The sequence below is a fragment of the Drosophila tropicalis genome, unplaced genomic scaffold (genome assembly GCF_018151085.1).
Source record: "Drosophila tropicalis isolate 14030-0801.00 unplaced genomic scaffold, ASM1815108v1 contig_878, whole genome shotgun sequence".
NCBI lineage: Eukaryota > Metazoa > Arthropoda > Insecta > Diptera > Drosophilidae > Drosophila > Drosophila tropicalis.
In genome coordinates, this window is record NW_027173374.1 from 13,071,106 (window position 1) to 13,093,407 (window position 22,302).

The window sequence follows — 22,302 nt, forward strand, 5'->3', positions numbered from 1 at the left end:
AACATGATTTCGCCGGCAACCTTCGAATGGGACATCCGAATCGTCATCGTCTTGGACTCTCTTAACACGCTTTCTGCTGCTTGGTAAATATTTGGGCAACGTTGAACGCTAGTTATTACCATAAACTGTATCAGTAGTTTGTTTGCATATTCAAAGTTTAATGACATTTTCATTTCTCATGTTTTGTTTTGTTTTCTTTTGCCAACACCCCCAAACAATAACCGATAAGAACTTATCTGGGCAACCTTTTCGCTTTATGGATCCTTATGCGGAATAGTAGGCGATAATTGCCTGTGATTTAGAGTGGAAATATCACTAGGCTCAGACTGGTATACATAAATATTTAATTCTCAAGGAGCCACAATTAAATGACGGAAGAAAAGACAAGAAAATGAGCGACTGACATAATAAATTTACAAATCATAAATTCAAGTCTTTCATCTAAATATAGAAATTGCCTAAATCTAGGATTAAGAATACTAAATAAAACCTGTTTTGTTACTTGCCTGCCAAACAAATTTAAATATTTCAAGTACGAATCCTTTTAGGAGAGTTAATTTACTAAATTCACGTTTTTTTATATAATGACCGATATAATCTCCTTTTTGAGTTTCTTTTGTTGATCGTTACACAGATCTTTTAGATTCCAACGCAACTATAAGTAATATAAACTAAATGATTAAAACTCGCACGCTTAAATACTTTTAAACCGCCAAAACTATATAGACGGCAAGTTCAAATACACATGGGATGGGAAAAAACATATGAAAAAATCCCAAAGACTTGGCTCATTAGCCAAAACAGCTGTGTATGCGGTATTCATGGGGAATTAAGTTCAAGTGCAGTTAGCATATACATAGTATATAAGAGCGAGATGAGCCTAATGTGTGTGTATTTTTTGTTTGTTTTTTGTTTTATGTATCGAAGCTCATGTCAACAGCCATATTTGAATCTGTATTGGTGAATTCCTCTTCTTCATCGAACTTTAGTTTCATGCCATTGAACTTATCCGAGTTGAGAACTCGTCGACTACTATCCGTAATGGATTTGGTGACATCTGCCAATGCGGCACCGCAAATTTCATCAATAGTGGCCGGATCATCCATAAGGTCTTCAATGCAGGTTTTCAGTATTGTCGATGTTACAATGCAATCACGACTTAATGATAAACTCTTATGGAAATACTCTATGGCCGGATCCAGATAGCCAAGCAGAGCATGAATAAACCCAATTGAAGTGTATGTGGTAGCAGTTTGGGGTTTCAGGAGAAGAGCCTATACGCAATGATAAAATGTTAATGGAATTGCTTAAAAATGTAGAACCATCTCGTTAGAACTTACAAATTTAAAATTAACCAAGGCCTCTTCATATTTCTGCACTTTTCGGCAAGCATGTCCTAGATTTATATAGAGTGGCTCCCAGCGTGCGGAAATCTCCTCTCGATTGGCTTTGGCACGTTGTTTTACAATGTCTACCGTGCATTGGAAGATCGTTTCGGCTCCTTCATAATATTCATATTCATATTTTATCACGCCCAACTCGTGTAGGACACAAACATCCAGCGGAGCTATAGTCATTGCTTGTAAAAAGAACTTTTCGGCCAATTCCAAATTCTTGGTCAGACCGCACTCTACTCCAATATAGAGGAGGGGCAAGTGGCAGCCACGCATTAGTTGCGTGGCCTTGAAATATGCCGCCATAGCTTGCTCGTGTTCATTTTCATTGGCAAACGAGTGACCATATGCCAACCATGCCGGCCCGTAGAGACGATCCAAGGCAGTGGCTTTGGATAGATAACGTCTGGCTGGATCGCTTTTACCAATCATGTCGTAGTAACAGCCCACAGCATACCAAGCAATGGCCTTATCCGGATACCGATCCACCAGTTTGTGAGCCACATAGAAAAGACGATTGAAATCGCCGTGTTCCACCAGGCAGGCAATTTGTATGGTCAATGCATTGTTGTGAAACGGATCCACTTTAAGCAGGCTAAATCATAATACAGTTTAGTTATACAAAAGAATAACAAGGAGATGGTCAAAAAACATACTCATTTAAGATTTTAAGGCACTGTTTGTAGTCGCAGTCATAGAAGCACTTCTCAGCTTCGGCAGCCATAAGATCTGTACTTCGCTGAATTCGAGACAAGCAATCACCCAGAGACATGAGCAACATGTTTTCCAAGTCTCTTGAACGCCGTCGACTTGAGGAATCAAAGAGAGAACGGTGTGAGGCATCAATCATAGAGGATGCACGCGACAAACTAGTTTGCAACGAGAATGAAGGAGCTTTCAGATCTTCGAGAACTCTAAAAAAGAATCGAAACTTAAAAAACCTAAACTTAACAGCAACAAATTCAACACGGTGGTTACTCACTTCTGAGCTGGCGACATAAATTGAAACAGTGGAGCTTTCAGGACACCAGCCTTTGGCGCTGATGTTTCCTTTTCTGGTTCTTTGGTTTTTTGCTGATCTCGGACCGTAAACTCATTGATAAACTGAAGAACGTCCGGATTAACAATGGGCGAAATCTCATCAGCGGTGCGAGCAGTTATCAACTCGTAATATTTCTTCAATTTGGATTCATATAGTTTAAGTATAAGTTTGGCATCTGTTTCACTGGATTGTTGTGCCAGTGGCAAGTGTTGCATTAGCTCAAACTCTGCAATAGCAACAATAGAGTAAAATTACAATTGATTATGCTTAATCGAGCAACTTACCCTCCCAGGCCATTAGCATTTCATGCTGGACCAACGCTTCGAGAGCTTCAAAACAATAAACTGATTTATGCAGGGCTTGAATATAGAAATCCATAGCCATGCCACGATTATCCATAGCCTCGTAGACCTTTCCCTTCATCAAATAAATAGAAGAGAGCAGCTCGTTGCGATAGTTTTCCTCGCCACCAAAGACACTATTGCTCTCCATATAGTAACCGCTGCCTGCTTCCACGGGCTGATTGATTAACGAGATTGTCATAAGTTCCACCTCCACGGTTTGGATCACATTGACAGCCTCGTTAAACTCTTTGGCTGCATATAAACTCTCGAGTAGCAGATTGAAACAGGGTAGTGAGCTCTTCTCCAGCTTATGGTGCTGGATTGTGTGGGCTGCTCGATGATATTCACCCAACAGAAACATACACTGAGCCTGATAGTAAACATCTCGCGGTTCCTGACCACTTAACACGGCAACTTTTTCAGCCCAAAATAAAGCCGTTCCATACCGACGCTAAAAGACCAATTGGAAAATAAGAAAACATATTCATATTCAATTTAGAGCGCATTTTGTTTCGATGCCGGTGCACTTACCATTTCTATGAATTGTTTGACCAGTTTCCTATAAACCGATAGATCAATCTGATCGCTTGTTGTATCCGAACTACTGTTCTCTGTGTCTCCGGCCATTGCAGATAGATTTTATAAAGTTTTTTTTGTTTAAATATCCTGTCAGCGAATTAAATGTTTGGTTGTTTTCGTTTTTGCTGTTGTACTATTTTGCCCCCTATTTTAAATGCTATTTGTACCCCGTTTTTTTCAATCGAACAATTGCCAACACTGGAAAAATATCGCGGCAATTTATCGATAGTTTTGGAATGGCGGGCAATTATCTATCGATTAATTTTAAAAGCGTTAAAAATTCAACGAATTTTACCACCCGACAGTGAGGTAAAGTTTTTTATTGTCATAAAACGCATAAATATAATTAAAAATCAATTGATCAATTAAATGTATCGGTAATAAGTTGCCTATACCTTTGCTTGCAACACATTTTCGGCAAAAAATTGCGGAAGTGAAAAGGAACAAAAACCAAACTTTCAAAGTCAAATGGAACGGATGAAGAAGAAACATTGCATAAATTATGGAACGAAGTGATTGAATCTCAAAAGCAAATATTTGGTTTAGAAACATAATTTTGTTAGATTCAAGCTCAGAATAAAGTATTGATTTTTGAATTCTAAAAAATGTTACTCAATTACAGACTATTTACACTTACTTAATGGGTCGCCCCACTGTGCGTGCGCGGAAAACACAAGGGATGTCCAAATAATGGTTCTCTCTGCTCTCAAATACTGGGACAGTGGGACAACAGTGAGAAGTATTATGTTAAAATAGTGGAATATTTTGTTTTTTTCTTATTTGTTTTCGTCAACATGTGAAATTTGAAATTTCCTTGCGCACCCGGTTTCAACTGCTCGTTAGGTGAGGTTTGCTTTTTACGGCTCGGACGGCGAAAGCAAACCACCGTAAAATAAAAAAATAAATAAAGTAAAGTTTAAATCAAAATAAAAATATATTCTTAATAAAACAAATACATAGAAATGTCTTTTGCCATTTGAGTAAGCAATTTATACCAGTGTAATGAAAGAAACTGCGAAAGGAACAGTAGTACGCCGAGAACAGCAACAATAAACGGAATTTGGAAGTAACGGTTAAAGCGTGGGCAAAAATGTGCTTGGCATGCTTGGAGGAGGAGAACGACCGAAACAGAAACGGCAACAGCGACTCAATGCAAAATTAAAATTAAAATTCGGTACAAAAAATTTATGTGAAAGGCGCGTGGCAATATAAAAGCAAACAGCAACAAATTCAAGAAAGTTTTGTGTGTGTGTTTTTGGGTATGTATTGTGAGAGAAGTGGAAATAAAATTGGGGAAAAGGCCGAGCAGCAAATGCAGCCGGCACACAACAAGAACAAATTCGAAATTTGTAGCAAAAAATCGGCAATGAATGTGTCTTAAATGTAGTGCGAAAAAAACCGTTGAGAACTGAGAAGAAGAAAGTCTTAACTTCAGCCTCCTATTTAAGTCTCAGTCTTGTTTCCCTTGAACGTTTTACGTCGCTCACGTCATCTCAGCAGCAGCAGCAGCAACAACAAATACTACTGTTGCTATCGCTGCCTCAACTACACACTTCTTCTTCTACTACTACTACTACTACTACTACGGACTCCCTCCCCTTGCCTCTTTTACAAATACGCACGCAGAGAGTACATAGACATGGCAAAAGGCATCTCCAACTGCTCCATTCTAGTAACGGGCATAGGCGTAACGAAAAGGAACTGGCAAAAAGAAAAAATCTGTTATCTCTTGAAAAGAAAACAAGAAAGATGAAATAAAACGGTATTTTAGATTTTTCATTAATGCTACAAAAAAAAAGGATTTTTGTTAAATATCTATATATTTATATCATCTAAGTTAGGTTTAGGAGAACTTATTTGAGGACTAGAAAAAGCTATGTATGTACATTTAAGGAGGAGCCTGGCTACGCCTTTGACTGTCCTTCCTACTAGCCCCATTACAGCAGCCTAGGAGGAATACGCACACAGAAGAAGAGGGAGAGAAAGAGAGAGTATGTGTGTGTAGACAAGGCAAGGCAGGCAGCTCCAACTCCATTGTTGTTGGTTCTGCGGCGTTCTGCTCATTTCATGCTGATTTATGGTTCTAATAATAGTTTCGCTCAACACACAACTTCCTGTTTCTGTAAAAGGATTACACTCGTTCGCACTCGCGCAGGACACACGCCCACCGAGCAGCAAGTAGCAACAATTTTTTTGGGAACCCAGACCGGGTCCCTGCCCAAACGGAGGATACTTAATAGTTAGTGCCATAAAAAAGAATTTAAATTTAATGACAGGGAACGACAAAATTATGAAGTAACTAATTTTTGAACAATTTGCGTATATGTATAATAGATTGTATAGGGTAGATTGTCGGAAATTGGTTAATTACTGTTATTTACATATGTATATTCAAAATGATGAAGAGGGTATAGCCCCAGGGGGTGAATATGCCTTGAGCATTTAACGCTCAAGTAAACCGATTTGAGATGGTTCAACGGCTCATTTGATTTGTATTAGTTAAACGATTAAGATAGGAAAGTACTCAGTGAAATTTATAAATAATTTGGATCAAAAGAAATTAATTCAAGTGGATATTCGTCTTATGGCTTAAATGTAAATAGTCTACGTGTCTGTCCTTGGGGTCAACCGAATGAGTTTCCATATTTTTTTATTGATGCAGTAAATGGGTAACAAATCTCAGTACGTTTATAAGCACATTCACATCTTTGACACAATATTCAATATAGCATCCTTTTAACTACTTTATCAGATGGCAATATAAATTGTTTAATGGTTTTTTTCTTTTTCTTTCTTCCAAATAAACTTTATCCTTAGTGTAAGGCCTGGGCCAAACGACTACAATTTGCATCATTGATGGCGAGTATTGCGTGGATGAGATGACTATTTGCTGCCGCATCAACGTCAGCTGTTGTCTGTCCAGTCAAGTGCCATCCAAAATTCCAGCGGCAGCACCAACACCAACAACATTACCACCATCAACAACAACAACAATAAACATTACAGAACCAGCAAACATGTTTGCCTGAGGCAACCGAAACCAAAAGACCAAACCAATCCCGTTAAAAAAGGAAACGTTGCGCGCAGCTCCCCAACTATTGAGAGTGCATTGAAATAGAGAGAAAGAGAGAGCGGGAGAGAAAGCAAGCCACGAGAGAGCAAAGTGCGCGTCCACGTATATATATATAGGATTTGGCCACGCCGTTAGCTTCCACTACAAGTAACGTTTCGGGATATAGGAGACGTTTGCCATAGCCGGTGGAGAGCACACGGAAGTGGTGACATCTGTTTTGCCGCTACCGAAGCCGAAGACTACGTAAAACCAAGCACGACGACCACCAACTGGAGCAACACCACCACCACCACATCAACAAGAACGTGGACACACACAAGTGTGGAAATTGGAATTTTTTTATTCAAAACAATGCCCCTGCTGCAACAGGTATGTAAATAATAATAAAAATAACCCCAAAACCCATTCGCACGCCAAAAAGGGCGGTAATTGAAATGCTCACATACAACTGGCAAATGGCTCGGAAATGTCCACCAAAATCTCAACTTTTGATGTCAGAGAGAGAGTGAATGTGAAAAGGAGAGATAGAGAGAGTACCGGCAACTATTGCTGCTGCTGTTGCATCAGCTGTAAAGAACCTTAACCAAAACTCTTGGCCAAAAAAAAAAAAACTTTTCTATGCGGCTGATGCCTGCTGCTTGATACCAGATGCCGGCTGCCTGTTGGCTGATCCTAATAAGATTACTCTGCCTAACTTTATATTACGCCTCCAGCCAACACGAATCCTGTGTCTCTGAGTCTGTGTGGGTGAGTCCTCGTCCTCCCACGGACTAGGACTCGACACGATGACTGGAGTCGACTCAACTCGACTCGACTCTTGTTGTCTGTTGCACATTATGAGTAGTTAAATTCGATTAAACTTGTGGCGTTTGTTCGCTAGACACACAATGCACACACGGCTTTTGTCCTTGTATGTGTGGGAGTCTGTGCGGGTGTGCTGTGTGTGTGTGTATGTTGGTATTATGTGTGGGCGTGTAATTTGTACTCTTTGTTGCGCAAAATAGTTGCGTGATTTAATTTCCTGAGCTTTTATATATTTTTAATTCATTTAAATAAGGATAATTCGATTAGGCCCTAGAAAGCGAAAAAGCAAGAGGGAGAGAAAGAGATAGAAACCAACTGGGATATTGCGAGTTAGTTGGTATAACTTTCATCAAAAATTGAAATTGCTAGAACAAAGAAGACTAAAAATGTAACTTTTAAGTGCATTTTAATGCATCCCTTTTATGTCGAAATTGCAGTTGTCAGCACAAAATATTATAAAGATAAAGCAATAAGCCATAACCTTATACCATTCATTATTATAAATCTTTGTAATCTGACTTAAACTTGAAATGAAAATCCTTGGTAGCTGGCTTTCCAGATAGATAGATATATATATATTTTGTTAAGCAAAAGTATTTACTACATCTTGCTGAATGTTAAAATTGTGTTGCCTGACCTTTTTTGCTTTTAATATATGAAGTATAATATTTTAGCTATAAACTCGCTCATTAATCATTAGTAAATCTGTCAATTGATGCTGGCTATAACTTCAATTCACAAAAATTGGGAACACTTTGAGCCCTAATTCGCAGCATGTGACATATAAATAATAATAAATACATTGCAACGGCTCATTGAATTGCCCAGCATGTGTTTAATGGTTGTGTTGGGTAAATGGGGGGGATTTGAGGATACGGTTTAGTCAAGTGACACACATGTAATCATTATTATATGCCACTGGCTTAGCCAACGCACTGCCTCCTGTTTCTGTCTCGTGGCAGCTGACGCCCTCGGGTCTAGATTTAAACGCTTCTAAAGCGGCTGTCAATATGTGTGACAGTCCCTTTCCTCCTCTATCTCCTCTCTCTCTCTCTCTCTCTCTATATTTGTAAGACGAAAGCATTTACCATTGTTGCATGCGTTTGTTAGAGGCATCCTTCATCTGTGTATCCTTCGTAATACTCCTGCTGCTGGGGCTGCTGTTGCTGCTGCCAAAGCTAAAAAGTTGCTCATTGTCGACTGTGTGATGTTCCCGTCTATTGCTCATCATTCAAGCATTCGACGACGATGACGAGAATGAGAATGCGAATGCGGTATCTAGGGGAAGGATCCGAAGTCATAGTCGACGTCAATGGGGCTGCCTTGCATGTCCTTACAATGGCGCTGCGCATTTGTTACAATGTTTACACAAATATTTAAGGATAATCCGACGATTTCAAAGGGGTTATTATGCAATTTTTCTTCTCATTTTATTGTGAAGGATGGAAAAAAAAGAAAGAAAATCAAAATAGACAAAATAAGTAAATGCAAAATGTCAATTTTATGCCGTAAGCAGAGCAAAAGCTGCCAGACGAGACAGATTCTGGCCAAAGTAGGCAATTGTATATATGTACATTCAAACATATATATTTACTGGTAATGTCTAAAATGCGTCTACAACTATTACTACAATGAGACTACTTTATTCCTGGAAATGACAATGTGGCGTTTACTTTATATAAATATAAAGTATCCTTTATATATAGTGCATTCAGTTGTATTTCGCTGCGCCCGCTGTTTCAAATCTGTCTCATAAATAATATAAATTGCTCGTGTCTATGGCGAGGAAATGTTAAACACATCGTTACGACTCTAGCCAGCTGTGACACGATTCACTTTTTTTTTACTAGTTTGTTGGTTTTTTTTGCTTTACTTAAAGCTCCCAATTAAAATGGTTTTAGATTTCGTTAGCTGCCTCTGCAATTGCCAGTTATTAGCCATCAAGCGCCAAATCATTGGCATTATTCAAAGAGTAAAACGAGATGAATAAGTGAATGAATGAGGGGTCGAGTGAGCGGGGACAAAAAAAAATGGAAAAAGAGAATCATTTTTGATGCAAATGCAAATCATTCTGCCGGGGCATTTACAGTTAGTTATGTATACTTAAGTATATGCCACACCGCAGGCGTGCAAGCAGCTTAGCGTCGACAGACGGCGGTCCCAAGCAGGAGAAGAAGGACAAAGACGATGGACGACAACGGCGACGAGGACGCCTCCGTCTCTTGGAATGTCTCGACATCGCGCAAATGCCAAAAGTACAAGGCGGTTGGACAGACGGACGAACGGACAGACGTAAGGCGTACTTGGAACTTGGGACACTCAGAAGTCGGGAGTAGGGGAGTCAGAAGAGACGGAAGACGGGCGTAAGCGCCCCGAGGCACATCATTAAAATGTCGATACCAAGCAAATCACACGCCCGCCGCCAGCCAGCCAGAAGGATAAAAAATGCGACGCTCTTCTGCGGTGGAGTCTGAATGAAACGCGTGGCAGAGGCATGAGAGGAGGTGCTGCATTGATAGCTTGGTGCATAAGGGCGTCGCCCAGTGTCGTTGCAATATGAGCCGATGGCATTTAACAAAAAAAAAAAAAAAAAGAAAGACGTAAATAATAATAATAAAACGAAAAGACTGCAGAATTCAATTGAATTTGTTTTGCACAGAAACGTTCGCACATTCAACTAGCATTTAATGCATTGGCATGCGTGGGTTGAAGTTCATCTCTAGAAGGGACTACCCAGTTGGCCAACACCCACACAACATACATACACACACACTCACACCACACACAGACAGAGACAGAGATTGGTATGGCATGGCATGCTAGTCTGTTGCGTTATCATTAAAAACCAAACAAAAATGTGGCGAAAAGAAAATAGAAGCAACAGCAGCGGCATCGCCCACCAACAGCCAACCAACAACTTTTGAAATAAGCTACAACAAAAAGACAACCACAAAAGGCCAACAACGAATCAGGAGTTACATTATATACATATGGATACCTAGTATAAGGACGTACATAGGTTCGAAAGGGATCAAGTCATTTGCAACCACAAGCGATATTTTCTTACATTGATTGATTTGGCTAAGAAAAGGATTAGGATAAGGACTTACTAGGGCTGAAAGACTTCTGTTGAGGTGAGGGATATGAAAAACCTTTAAAGGGTATAAACAATTCGTATCTACTGTTGAATGAAACTCTTACTTTTGTATATTTTGTAGGCAGAAGGAAGATAAAACATTGTGTACGCCTAAAAAAATATGCTTCATACGCCCCGTTGTGCTCTATACCATAACAGTTTCAGATATTCAACGAGATAATACACAGTGCGGAAAAAGCGCGTGTTTTATTTCCACTTAGCACTCACACACACCCACAACACATCCACACACACATACACACCCCTATTGAATGCGCCTGTTGACGGCTGTTTAAAGGGAACGAACAAGAAAAAAATAGAAACGGGTGCCATGCAACCCAATGCAATGGACCTTTTTCTTTTCCTCCCTTTTGGAGGAGAAACAATAACACAACGGCACAACAAAGCGCATAGAATCGGAAATGTTGCCGTTGAAACTGAAATGTCGCTACGCTTCTCGTTTGTTTGTCGTAGTCCGTAGTCGTCGTCGTCGACGACGTCGTCCTCTTAGTTTGTAGATTGTAACTGGGTGGCAGGTCTACGCCCATGTTAACAGAAGTGTAGAGGGAGTTGGCCCTGTCAGTGACTTGCTTGAATTACGATATTGTTGTTATTAATAAATGGATACGTATACGAGAAGAGGTGTGGGTCTAAGGAAGGATGCTGCATGCTCGCCCCCACACACTTGTATTGATAGTTTGAGTTTTGAACCAGAAAGGCATTTAATGTCTTGTTTTCATATGTCGACACATCGTGTCAAAGCTCAAATCAACTGCAACTGCAACTGCAACTGCTTGTGTTTAAATGAAATGAAATTAAATGACATTCAACATGCAACTCAATAAAATTCATCAAAGTCCTAGAAGCAAGCCATCCAACCATCTCAAGCATTGGCATTTAATGAAATGTACAAGAGATGCACACACACAGACACAAACATAGATATGGATTACATGCACATAGAGTAAGAAGCTGCTGGAAGCATCGTCACCTTGCCTAGTCATTTTGGTAGGCGTAGCAATTACGTGACATTGCATTAGAACGTTAACTCGACATCAGCATGTCCTGCAGACATTTGCATCTTATCGAACTTTGCCCATGGATATAAATGTTTTGGGTTTGGCTATACCCATCTTTCTATATACATACATAAATCAGCCCAAGGATATAAACAATAATTTACCAGCAGCTAAAAAATCTTTTATGAGAATATAATAAATTAAATAGAAGCAATTGACAATCAAATTTAAATTTATTAAATCTCAAATGAATTTCTTATTGCCATTATAAATTTGCTGGCTTTTAGCAGCTTTGGAAAGATTGGCATCTTGTTGGCTTTCAAATTATTATAGAAAAAGAACGCGCAAAAGAACATGTTACTATTAAAGAAGTCCTGTTTGATGAGAAAACGATATAACCTTTTAACCAACTTAGTTAACTGGGCTTTTAACTCTTTGTTGGTTTTAGAGTGAGAAATTTAATTATTTTCAATTTTAAAGCGAGAGAAAATTTCAAACACTCGATTCACGAAAGAAAAATTCAAATGCATTCAGTCAATAACCGTTATCCTTTATGGACAAACAGAACACACATCACCTACTCACCACCTAGTTGTCAGCTGGATCTCTATGGCTTGGTCTTGAGGGTTTTTGGTCCAGAGCTGTTGAAGTTGGCAACATGTAATCGGCCATAAAAAATTACAACTGTGCATTAACCTTTTGCGGTCATTCGAATCGGAGGGGGGAGAGGAAATTGAATGGAGGAAAATCGAATCGTAATGGCGACGACAAGGACGACAGCAGCATCGTCATTGAACGCTTATCACTACATGGCCATCAAATTTTAATGTTGTGAACCCTTTGGGCAAAAGGACTCGCTGGACTGAAGCAGCTCTTGCCACTGCTGCTGCTGTTACAAAAGGGAGCAACATCTAATAAGTGTTGTAAACGATGCAAACATAATAATTTGTATGACTTTTGAAAGCAGAAACTTGTAATTTTCCAGAAGGCCCCCCACAGGCTGCCAGCTAGCCCTCTTTAGCCACTTCCCCCTGCATCTGGTTACCATATCCATCGGCCGGGAGAATTGCATATGTGTGTGCACTTAAATGCAGGCCAGGACATCGAAAATCCCAAAGCAAATGCTTGCCAAAAAAGAAGAAAAGGCAAAATGGCAAACCAAAGAATGTTGCTGAGCTGCCGCCTGAAGAGGCGAAGAAAATGCCAAAGGAGCTTCTATATATAATACATACATGTATATCTAGTATCTGGTGTGTGTATCTCTCTCTGTGACTGTGTGTGTGTATGTCGACAAGCAAATGCACAAAAGCCAAGTCAAATGGACATTGGATAAATAACTACTGAGTTATGGGGTGGCCTGTCTACTACTTGGCTAGTTGGGGTGCCTGCCTTAGCGTACACTTTCCTAAACGCCAAAAGAGATTTCGAATATCTTCATGTAGCAATCAGATGGAAGTAAAGTAAAAGCCAAGGATGTGGGGTAAAGAAAAAAAAAAAGGAATCCCTAGCAGCCATTGAATCAAATTTTGAAAATTCACAACGACAAAGCAGCAGGAGCTGGAGCAGGAGTAGTCCTAGACTCGGAGTCGATAGCAATGCGGTGATATCTTATGGGGAGTGGGTTAGTTTTGTCGTATGCGTCAAAGAGTAGTTAAGATTTTTTGCCGTATTCAATTTCTTTGTTTATGGCTTATTTGTTTCTTTTTATTTTTGGTAAGGAGGTTTTGTCTTTAAATTTATTGTCCGAGGGTATAAACATGTTTGAAATTTCCGAAAAATTTTAACCGATGCAATTCCTCTGGAATGCCGTTTTGTCTTTGTAAACAAAAATTCTATAAAAGTTTAAAAAATAGTAATGTAATCTCTAAATAAAAAGTTTTCAATAGAGATTACATATCTTTACAAAGAGTATTGCGTATTCGTTTCGAATCTACTCTAAATGGTGGTGACTTTTGCTATTTCCGTCAGCGAAAGCTTTTAGCATTTGGACTCTTTTGTAAGTCGGATACGGATGCGGATGTGGACGCGGCCTCGGCATTACAAAATAGCTTCCAAGACTCCAAGACTATTTGTAATTTGCATTCATTGACGCCGTTCGTCTTTTTTTCTTCATGGTGTGTGTGTGTGTGTGGGTGTCTTGACGTTGCTGGGCTAGAAACAAAGTCTAAAATCTCCTGCCACACACACACACACACGCACACTCTTCGCTATATATATGTGTCAACAGGCTACAATGCCGTCTTTAACTATTGTAGGATGTAGAGTCGTCCGGCTCCGGCCATTGCCGACGCGCCTACATACATTTAACTAACATTGACTGCGTGTTGGTAGTGTCGGAAACCAGGAGATGGGTAGAAGTGTGTTGCGCTGGGGGTGGGGCTATATGAGTGCGTACGTGTAGATGTTCGTGCCATTTCCGACTTTTCACGTACCTTCATCAAGTTGTCATTCAATTTTTTAAATCCATAGCAAGTTTTGTACTTAACATAGTTGTGACAAGTTGACAAAAAGTAAAGGAGATGCCCCCCGCCCTTCATCCACCAACGTCGTGTCTGGGCTTTGAATGGGCTCTGAAAACGACGGCATTCAAAACTTGTCACCAAACGACCGAACGACCGACCGACCGACACACACATAAGTTTTTTTTCCCCTTGTCTTACCTCTAGAATAAATAGAATCTATTTAAAATGTTTTTTTAGCTTTAAATTCGATGATTAAATTTCAGAATTGATTTGTGGTTGTAAATTATGTTTTGGGTTATTCATGAAGCTATTGTGAGTTCAAAGAAGAAGGATTTTTTCCCTTTCTCGTCATTGATTTTCTCGATTCTCCACAATTTGCTATTTTTTGGCCTTTATCGTCATGGTTGATTTTTATTAGTATTGCTTTGCTTTCTGTCTTATCCTGCGACTCCGGGCCAGTCCATGCCTTTTGCTGCATTAATCCTACGTAATGAGTTGTACGCCATTTTGCGCTAAATTGTTTGGTGAGTGCCTGATAACAATATTTGCACTAATTTGGCATTTTTAAGTGTGCTCCACTGACACTTGATGCGCTTTTAATTGCGCCAAGCACTCGAGAGTGCTTCTGACGAGCCAGAAGCCTGAAGGTGGAGCCAGCAGCTGGTTGGTTGGTTGGGTTGCTTCGTTGGTTGGTTGCTCCGCATTGTTACTTCCATCTTGCGGTGGCTGCTGCTGTCCTTGTGCGGTTGTCTCGCCAACTTTGCTACATTGTTGCATGCTGCCGGCAAGAAATGTGAAAGATAAACGATTCATTAGTTGCAACAATCGTTGAGTGTGCCTCTTCCTCTCCGGGTAAGTGTGCGAGTGTGTACCTGTTTCATGAAGAAAGACAATAAAAGTTTTACCAGCTGACGCCATTTCTTATTGTATGACGCCCTCCTATTTTTTATTACTATTACTTTGCTACTATTCAAAATCTGTGTCTCTATTTCATTTCCACTCTTTCCCTCGTTCTCTCTTTCTTTCTGTAGTACGAGACACCGGATTGCTCTGGCACCATGCGCTCCTTAAACGATGGCAATCCCAGCGATTTACTGCAGAAACATTCAATTAATTCATTGCTAGAACATCAGTATCATCATCAGCAGCAGCAGCAGCAGCAACAGCAGCAACAACAGCATCTCGATCTGCTGGGCAGACGCAACGATGATGAAGCCATAACGTTTATAAATGGTAAGTTATTTATTTATTTTAACCGTGTTTAGCTAGGGTCAAAGGGGCTTTAGGGAGCTCATTGGCCATCCTTGCGACTTTTTAGGATCATTTTTATAGAGGGCGAACTCGGTTCTAATGGGCTTTGGGTTTTTTTTTTCGATCACAGTTGCCATGCAAATTCGGACCGAAATTCTTAATGTAGGGTATGCTTGGCTTCTAATGTCAAAATAGCATAACTGTCCGTTGTTACACACAACGAACTCGTATACATCCATTTCAATCGTTTTTTACTTTTAAAAGTCGGCACACATACATAAATCTTCCAAGACAAAATATTATTATTTATTTACTTTCAAGTAGTTTCAACTAGGATAATAAAAATCCTTGACCAAAAATTTCAATTGTACAAACCCACAAAACATTCAAAAGAAAAAACAACAACAATTAGTAAGAAAGAAACGAGTAAGAAACGCGAATAGTGTGCAGTCGGAAGCGAAAGAAAATTTTCAAGTGATAATCAAATTTTAAATATAATCAACTAAATTCGTTTGTACCAAATACTCTACTCGAGAAAGAGGGTATATACTAAATACTCTCGCATTGGACGAGAAGAAGAAAGAAGAAGAGAGGAGTGCAGTAGCTTCCAGAATGTTAGGCATTGAGGAATTGTTTATCAGAAAGCCGCCAACTGTGCTGCCAAGTATGTCACCCACGCAGGAGTCATACGAATTTGGAATAAATGGCAGCGATGGCGGCGACGGCAATCGTCATAGCGGAGATGGCAGCGGTGGCTTTGGTAGCGGTGGCAGCGGCGTCGGCGGCGGCAACCACTCGTCCTCCGTCAGTAATAGTATCAGCAGCAGTAGCAGCAACAGCATTGGAAATTGCACGACTACCATTGCCAATGGCGGCAATGGCAGCAGCAGCAACAACATCTTACAAAATGAGAGTCTTGGCATGATGGCAGCCGGCGGGGATGGTGCCCAGAACTTGGCCTACGACAACAACGGTCAACATCAACATCAGCAACATGCAAGCAATAACGGCAATGGCCACCAATGCAATGGCAATAGCAACAACACAAATGGCAACTGCAGTAAGTTTTTAAACTCTGCCAAAAAGAGTAACATCATCGAGAATCGAGAGAGTCTTGGGGAGAAAACACATATTTACGCTTAATTTATTAGCAGTTTTTGAATATTTGCAAAATGCTTGAGAAAAGAAAAGTGGGAGTTGGGATAGCTTTGATTTATTTGAGGGCTGCGCAAACTTTGCGATAATTGTTGACATTTATGTGACTCTTTCTCTCATATTGCTTGCTTGCAGATCCAATCACATTGAACGATCTACTTGGACTATGCGGCGGCGGAGGCGGGACCAGTGGCGGCAATGGCTCTCAAGCAGCAGGCAGCCAGGCAACATCGGTAACGGGAATTCAGCAAGTAAATAACAACCACACTGTTACCAACAACCAGGCGGGCACGGGCACAGGCAACAACACTATGACTAACAGTAGCGTCTGTGTCAGCGGTAACGGCAGCAGCAGCGGCGGAGTCAACAATTTGCTGCTCACCAGTGCAGCTGCTGCTGCCGCTGCCGCCGCCGCTGCTGGAGACGGCGTCCAATTGTCCGCCAATGCGTCGGTCTATGCACCGCTCACACCAAATTCCACGCAATCGTCAGCTTCACCAGGCAATAAATCGAATTTCGATTATTTTCAGGTAAGCCCTGTTCCAACTTTTCTAATGCCAACTTTTCATATATAATAATTGCACTCAATTTGCACCAAGAAAAGTTTTTCAAAAAGAATTCTTCAAGTTTTTGCTTGTATATCCCTATAAATATGTATGTATAATCCTTAAATTTTGTCACTCTCTAACTGTCGCTCGTGGACTGTCCATCTAGTTATGATTTACTATCTCTTTCTCTCTCTCTATTTATATCTCTGTCTCTGTGTGTGTGTGTGTGTGGATTGATGGGGCATATCCTTGCATTTTGGTCTGTATTGATCCTGTTTCCTAAAACCTAATTGTTGTGCGAGGATATATGTTAACAGTTTTCGGTTGACCGAAAATGAATATTAATTTTTATTGGGTTTTGTTGTTGTGAATATTTATGTATATTTGATTTCCTATTTCTTTTCTTCCTTATCATTCTTTTTATGGGTAAAAATTGGCGAACTTAGTTTGAAAATGTTGCACAAAGTAATCCACTTAAGGCTTTCCAAAGAACAAACATCAGCTTCGATTGCTCTGCACCTTTATCGCCAAGTACGCCTACATCTATTTACAATCGCTCCTTTCACAGTTCACCTTTAGTCAGGTAACGTTTAATATGCGGCGCACTACTTGTCCACCTAGTTTTATAAAAACTAGGTTATTCACCAATGCTAAACATGTATTCCTTCCTATCTACTCCCATTGCATGCCATTTGCAGTGATAGCAGCAATTCGTCAAGCGGTAATAGTCTATCGATGGACTCCATCAATATGCTGTATCATCAGCAACATCAACAACAGGTGCAGCAGCAACGCCATCAACAACACCAGCAGCCGCAACAGCAGGGCTACGCTAATTCAAGCAACTCTGTGGGCAGTGGAAATTATGTTTTGAATCTTCAGAATGCCTCGACGCGTTCAAATTCACCAGAGAGTCAGAATAGCAATCAGTCTGTCAACGAGACTAATTTATTGGACATGATTGTAAGTGAAAATGAAATTGAGTTGGTTCCTAAGTGTAAGTTCATTTCCTTTCTAGAATTTGCTATCGGTGAGCAGCAACAAGCTGGCCTCGATGCAGCAGCAGCAGCAACAACAGCAGCAGCAGCAACATTTTCAACAGCAACAGGTGCAGCAGCAACTGCAGCAGCAATATGCCAACCTGAATCGTAATTTTGAACAACAATTGGTTTCGAATGGAACCCAGCATCAGCAGCATAACTTTGATCTCACTGGGTCTAACTCGGTCAATGATTCATCTTGTATCACTCAATGTGGCTTGGAGAACTTTGCCAATGTAGATATGGAACTGGCCAAGTTGCAGAATCTACAGCGTCTCAATACGCTGAAACTGCTGCAAGCTCAGACTCAGCAAATGCCGCTGCTTAATCACTTGCTCCAGAGCTATGCAGGCAATCTGCCGGCAACTAGCCCAGGCGGCGTTAACACAATGGCTAATAATATTGCTGGAACCAGTTTAACCAATTTGGTGGGCGTGGGCGGTTCGGGCAGCAATATGGCCATTATGGCCAATGGTGGTATGGTAAATGATAACTCCAGTGATGGCCACCATTTGGATCGTGTTGCCAAATTTCATAGAAGTTCGGCTGCCCTTTGTGATGCCACTTGCACATGGAGCGGGCAATTGCCGCCACGTTCGCATCGTATGCAGAACTACTCACCGAAGGTATTCCTTGGAGGCATTCCCTGGGATATTAGTGAGCAATCGCTAATACAGATATTTAAACCATTTGGTTCTATCAAGTTAGTTTAATGAAACAAAACAAAACAGCAGATTAGGTAAATTATATGATTAATTTTATCCCTACAACAGAGTTGAATGGCCTGGCAAGGAGCAGCAAGCTGCTCAACCCAAGGGCTATGTCTACATTATATTCGAATCGGATAAACAGGTGAAAGCCTTGCTATCGGCTTGTGTGGTCCAGATTGATGAAATGCATAGCGGTAGTAATTACTTCTTTAAAATATCCTCTCGTCGCATCAAGTCCAAAGATGTAAGTCATACTCTATTGCCCAGTCTCGTTTATATTGCTAATCGCGATGTTATTTTCAGGTTGAGGTCATACCTTGGATCATAGCCGACTCAAACTTTGTACGATCTAGCTCACAGAAATTGGATCCAACGAAAACGGTATTTGTGGGCGCCTTGCATGGCAAATTGACAGCCGAAGGCTTGGGCAAGATAATGGATGATTTATTCGATGGTGTTCTCTATGCTGGCATTGATACGGACAAATATAAGTATCCTATTGGATCTGGTCGTGTGACATTTAGCAACTTTCGCTCTTACATGAAAGCTGTTTCGGCTGCTTTCATTGAAATACGGACCACAAAGTTCACCAAGAAAGTTCAGGTGGATCCGTATTTGGAAGATGCCTTGTGTTCCATATGCGGAGTGCAACATGGTCCCTATTATTGTCGGGAATTGTCCTGTTTCCGGTGAGTTAAAGTCCAAATTTTGTGTTCCTTCCAATATTGTAATATTTAATTGCAGTTACTTCTGTCGGAGTTGTTGGCAATGGCAGCACAGTTGCGATATTGTTAAGCATCACAAACCTTTGACTCGCAACTCCAAGTCGCAGACTTTGGTGGGAATTGGTCCATCGTCTTCCACGGTATCGTTAGCGCCATCGATTAGCAGCATGAGTGCTGAACATAATCTGCAACAGCAGCACCGGCAGCAGCAACATCTTCAGATGCAGCAGCAGCTACAACAGCAACAAAAGCAGCAGCAGCAGCATCATCAGTTTCAACAGCAGTCGGGCAACTTGTGCCTTTTGAACAAATCTGGTGCTGCTAATGCAACAGCCGCATCCTTGTACAATTATCAACAGCAACAGAAACATCAACAGCAGCAACAGCAGCAGCAGCACCAGCGTCAGGCTATCTAAAGGCTGTCCCACAAATCAAAGCTGCGTATATATATAGAATAATTTTTTTTTTTAAACGTACCGCTTTAATTTAATTGCAAGACCAGCATTATTGGATCGAAAGAAATTTTTCAATATCAAGAGTGCTGAGCAATCAGTTGAAACACTTTTTAGAAAAATTTCATGCTCCTCCATGGTGGAGAATATTCTTTTGAGTCGAAGTTAATGGTGCATTCCCCAGATACTATCATCATAATCATGATTGATTATGATTCTGAATTATTGTAAATCACATAGTTTTATATTATTGTGTGTATACAGTTACGGTACGATATTAAGTAAACGTGTGTTGCATTATTCTTATAGGTTATAGATAGAAGAGACGACACCCCAACATACACACACACACACACACACACACACACTTACACGACACATTCACATATAATATTTTTTGATAATCATGCTTACATATCAGCATTTGAAGCTGGCATTCGAATGCTAAACACAAAGTAATGAACAAAAAGGGACATCCATGAAATGAACGATTTCATATTAAGTTAAACGCATTTCGAATTAAGTAATTTAGACATTTTTCGGCTAAGAAAGCTATTTAATATTTCATTATTATTTTCATTTCGTATTATGTGTAATTTTAAGTAAGAAGACAGTGATCAGAAACTGTCGGCATAAAAGACAATTTATCTTTGTTTTTGTTACATATTCTTTATATAATTTTGTTTTGCGCTATTAATGAGGAATTTTACGGTTTCTTTTTATTAAGCCAGAAGCATATATGTATCATATATGTATATATATAAATATATATATCACATTTGGATTTGTCTGTGAAGCGTTTCTTAGGGAATTTCAATTTTTAAGAGTCAATTTTAAAAATTGTAAATTCATTTATAGGATTAAACTTTATTTGGGTTTTGTTTCTTTATCTGTCACACCATGAATTGTTTATGAACTTTAGTTATTTACTATATACTCGTATATATATATTTAATATAACTTACATTTTTTGTTTATTCTGTTTAGTAGTTCTTTTTTTTTTTTTTTTTTGTTAAACACATCTACTCAATGCCTGATTGTTAAATCTTGTTTTAAGCTAATGTTTTTCAATTTGGCTTTATTGGCTGTTTTGAGTTTTTTTAGGGCTTATAATTTCTGTCTTTACATTATATTTCATGTATTTTGAGAAAGGATCTCTCTTAGCCTTATATATAATATATAAAAGAGGATAAAGTATCACATTACCTATGCCTAAATATATTGTATTAAACTTAACACGCTTTAATTTAATAGTTATGAATTTTGTATAAAAAAAAAAAAAAACAAAAAGAATAACACAAAAAAACAACAACCAATCTAACCACAAAACTATACGAAAATATATAGAAATCATTCTTTTGATCCTTTAGTTTGCTTACTTTACTTCTTCATTGATTTCTTTCATTCAACTAGCCCATTCAAACTAAACTATATATAAATATGAACTAATCTATGCTTAATCAAACCACACACTTAACCTTGCGCTTCCTAATGCTTATATTTTGTATTTAAGTCTAGTCGTATATCAAATGTTAAATTCAAACGAATTTAAGCATAAAAACAATCAAATTACTTTAACGGGCAACTGAAATACTCCAAAAACCAGCAACTATTCTAAAAAAACGAAAGAAAAATGAATATGATCAAGCGATTATTCATTGAAGTAATGTCATTTTTATTTGATAGTACAGAAAAACAGACTTTGCTGTTTTTTTTGGGTTATTAATTTTATCAGCACACACACACATACAAAGACACACATACACATGCATCTATAAGAGAACCTACAGGGATTTTATGGTAGTCTTTGAAAACAAAACAAAAACTAATTATAAAAAACAAAATGAAAAGAAAACAAATACCAATTGTTAGATTAGTTGCAACTAGTTGAATTGGTTTAGTTTTTATACAATATGTGAATTTTGCAAAAACCAAAAAAAAAAAAAAGGAAAAAAAAATAGAAGTAATAAGCAATTTTTAATTACAAAAAACTAGAATGAACGCGGGTTTTAGGGTAAACACGGATGCCTCTTAGTGTAATGGTTTCTGTTAAACTGTTGAGTCTCGAGTATGTATGTAGTAGAGCATTGCCTAGTTTCTTTGCCTATACCGAGTGTAGTTAGTTGATCTGTTAAGTATCAACTATTTGCAGCCGCTAAATTATATAATATTTTGTGTATGTATATCCTAAATGTGTTGAAACATTCAACTTGACATGAGAGAAGACAGTGTATAAGCATATAGCAATAAACAAAACTTCAAAACGCTAGACAATTATGCATAGTTATAGCAAAAAAACACACACATACACAAATACATAACTAATGCTTACCTAAACTATATCAATACCTATGTATACCTATATATACCTAAACCTATACCAATACCTACCCATACCTATCACATACATAAATTAATGCCTTCAATATTGAGAATACCCTGCTTAAGATTTAAAAGAAAACCAAAACGACGCTTTACAGCAAACCACAAATCAAAAAAGCTTATTAACTACTTTTAGTACTATCTACCTACATACACCCATGATGAATATAATAGGTACACCCCTTA

The 22,302-nt window shown here is 39.1% G+C and overlaps 2 protein-coding genes across 5 annotated transcripts; one reads left to right on the top strand and one right to left on the bottom strand.

The window, feature by feature from the left end:
* Positions 1-137: 137 nt before the first annotated feature.
* Cdc16 (cell division cycle protein 16) lies at positions 138-3,502 on the bottom strand. Its single transcript, XM_068299640.1, has 6 exons — positions 3,312-3,502; positions 2,721-3,231; positions 2,377-2,662; positions 2,051-2,308; positions 1,341-1,989; positions 138-1,274 (listed from the first exon to the last, which is right to left on the bottom strand). Exons 1-6 carry the CDS (start codon positions 3,405-3,407, stop codon positions 915-917), a joined length of 2,160 nt encoding a protein of 719 aa, XP_068155741.1. The 5' UTR covers positions 3,408-3,502; the 3' UTR covers positions 138-914.
* A 669-nt stretch (positions 3,503-4,171) lies between these two features.
* On the top strand, positions 4,172-20,020 carry orb (polyadenylation element binding protein orb). Of its 4 annotated transcripts, none has more exons than XM_068299195.1 (10): positions 4,172-4,618; positions 6,177-6,801; positions 14,885-15,086; positions 16,395-16,510; positions 17,254-17,390; positions 17,506-17,770; positions 17,826-18,550; positions 18,621-18,801; positions 18,861-19,246; positions 19,302-20,020. In XM_068299195.1, the coding sequence occupies exons 2-10, from the start codon at positions 6,784-6,786 to the stop codon at positions 19,696-19,698; spliced, it is 2,427 nt and encodes an 808-aa protein (XP_068155296.1). In that variant the 5' UTR covers positions 4,172-4,618; positions 6,177-6,783; the 3' UTR covers positions 19,699-20,020. The 4 variants fall into 4 exon arrangements, with proteins under 4 accessions (XP_068155296.1, XP_068155294.1, XP_068155295.1 ...); XM_068299193.1 differs by having other exon boundaries at positions 4,174-4,618; positions 16,395-16,789; XM_068299194.1 differs by lacking the exons at positions 4,172-4,618; positions 6,177-6,801; positions 14,885-15,086 and adding an exon at positions 15,310-16,164.
* The last annotated feature ends 2,282 nt before the right edge of the window (positions 20,021-22,302 follow it).

Bases quoted from the DNA above. Each gene is read 5' to 3' on its own strand.
- orb (XM_068299192.1), top strand. From the start codon at position 15,717: ATGTTAGGCATTGAGGAATTGTTTATCAGAAAGCCGCCAACTGTGCTG. The intron at 17,391-17,505 runs GTAACGTTTAAT...TGCCATTTGCAG, and splicing joins CACAGTTCACCTTTAGTCAG to TGATAGCAGCAATTCGTCAA. The intron at 17,771-17,825 runs GTAAGTGAAAAT...TTTCCTTTCTAG, and splicing joins CTAATTTATTGGACATGATT to AATTTGCTATCGGTGAGCAG.
- Cdc16 (XM_068299640.1), bottom strand. From the start codon at position 3,407: ATGGCCGGAGACACAGAGAACAGTAGTTCGGATACAACAAGCGATCAG. The intron at 3,232-3,311 runs GTAAGTGCACCG...TTGGTCTTTTAG, and splicing joins TCAAACAATTCATAGAAATG to CGTCGGTATGGAACGGCTTT. The intron at 2,663-2,720 runs GTAAGTTGCTCG...TTGCTATTGCAG, and splicing joins AATGCTAATGGCCTGGGAGG to AGTTTGAGCTAATGCAACAC.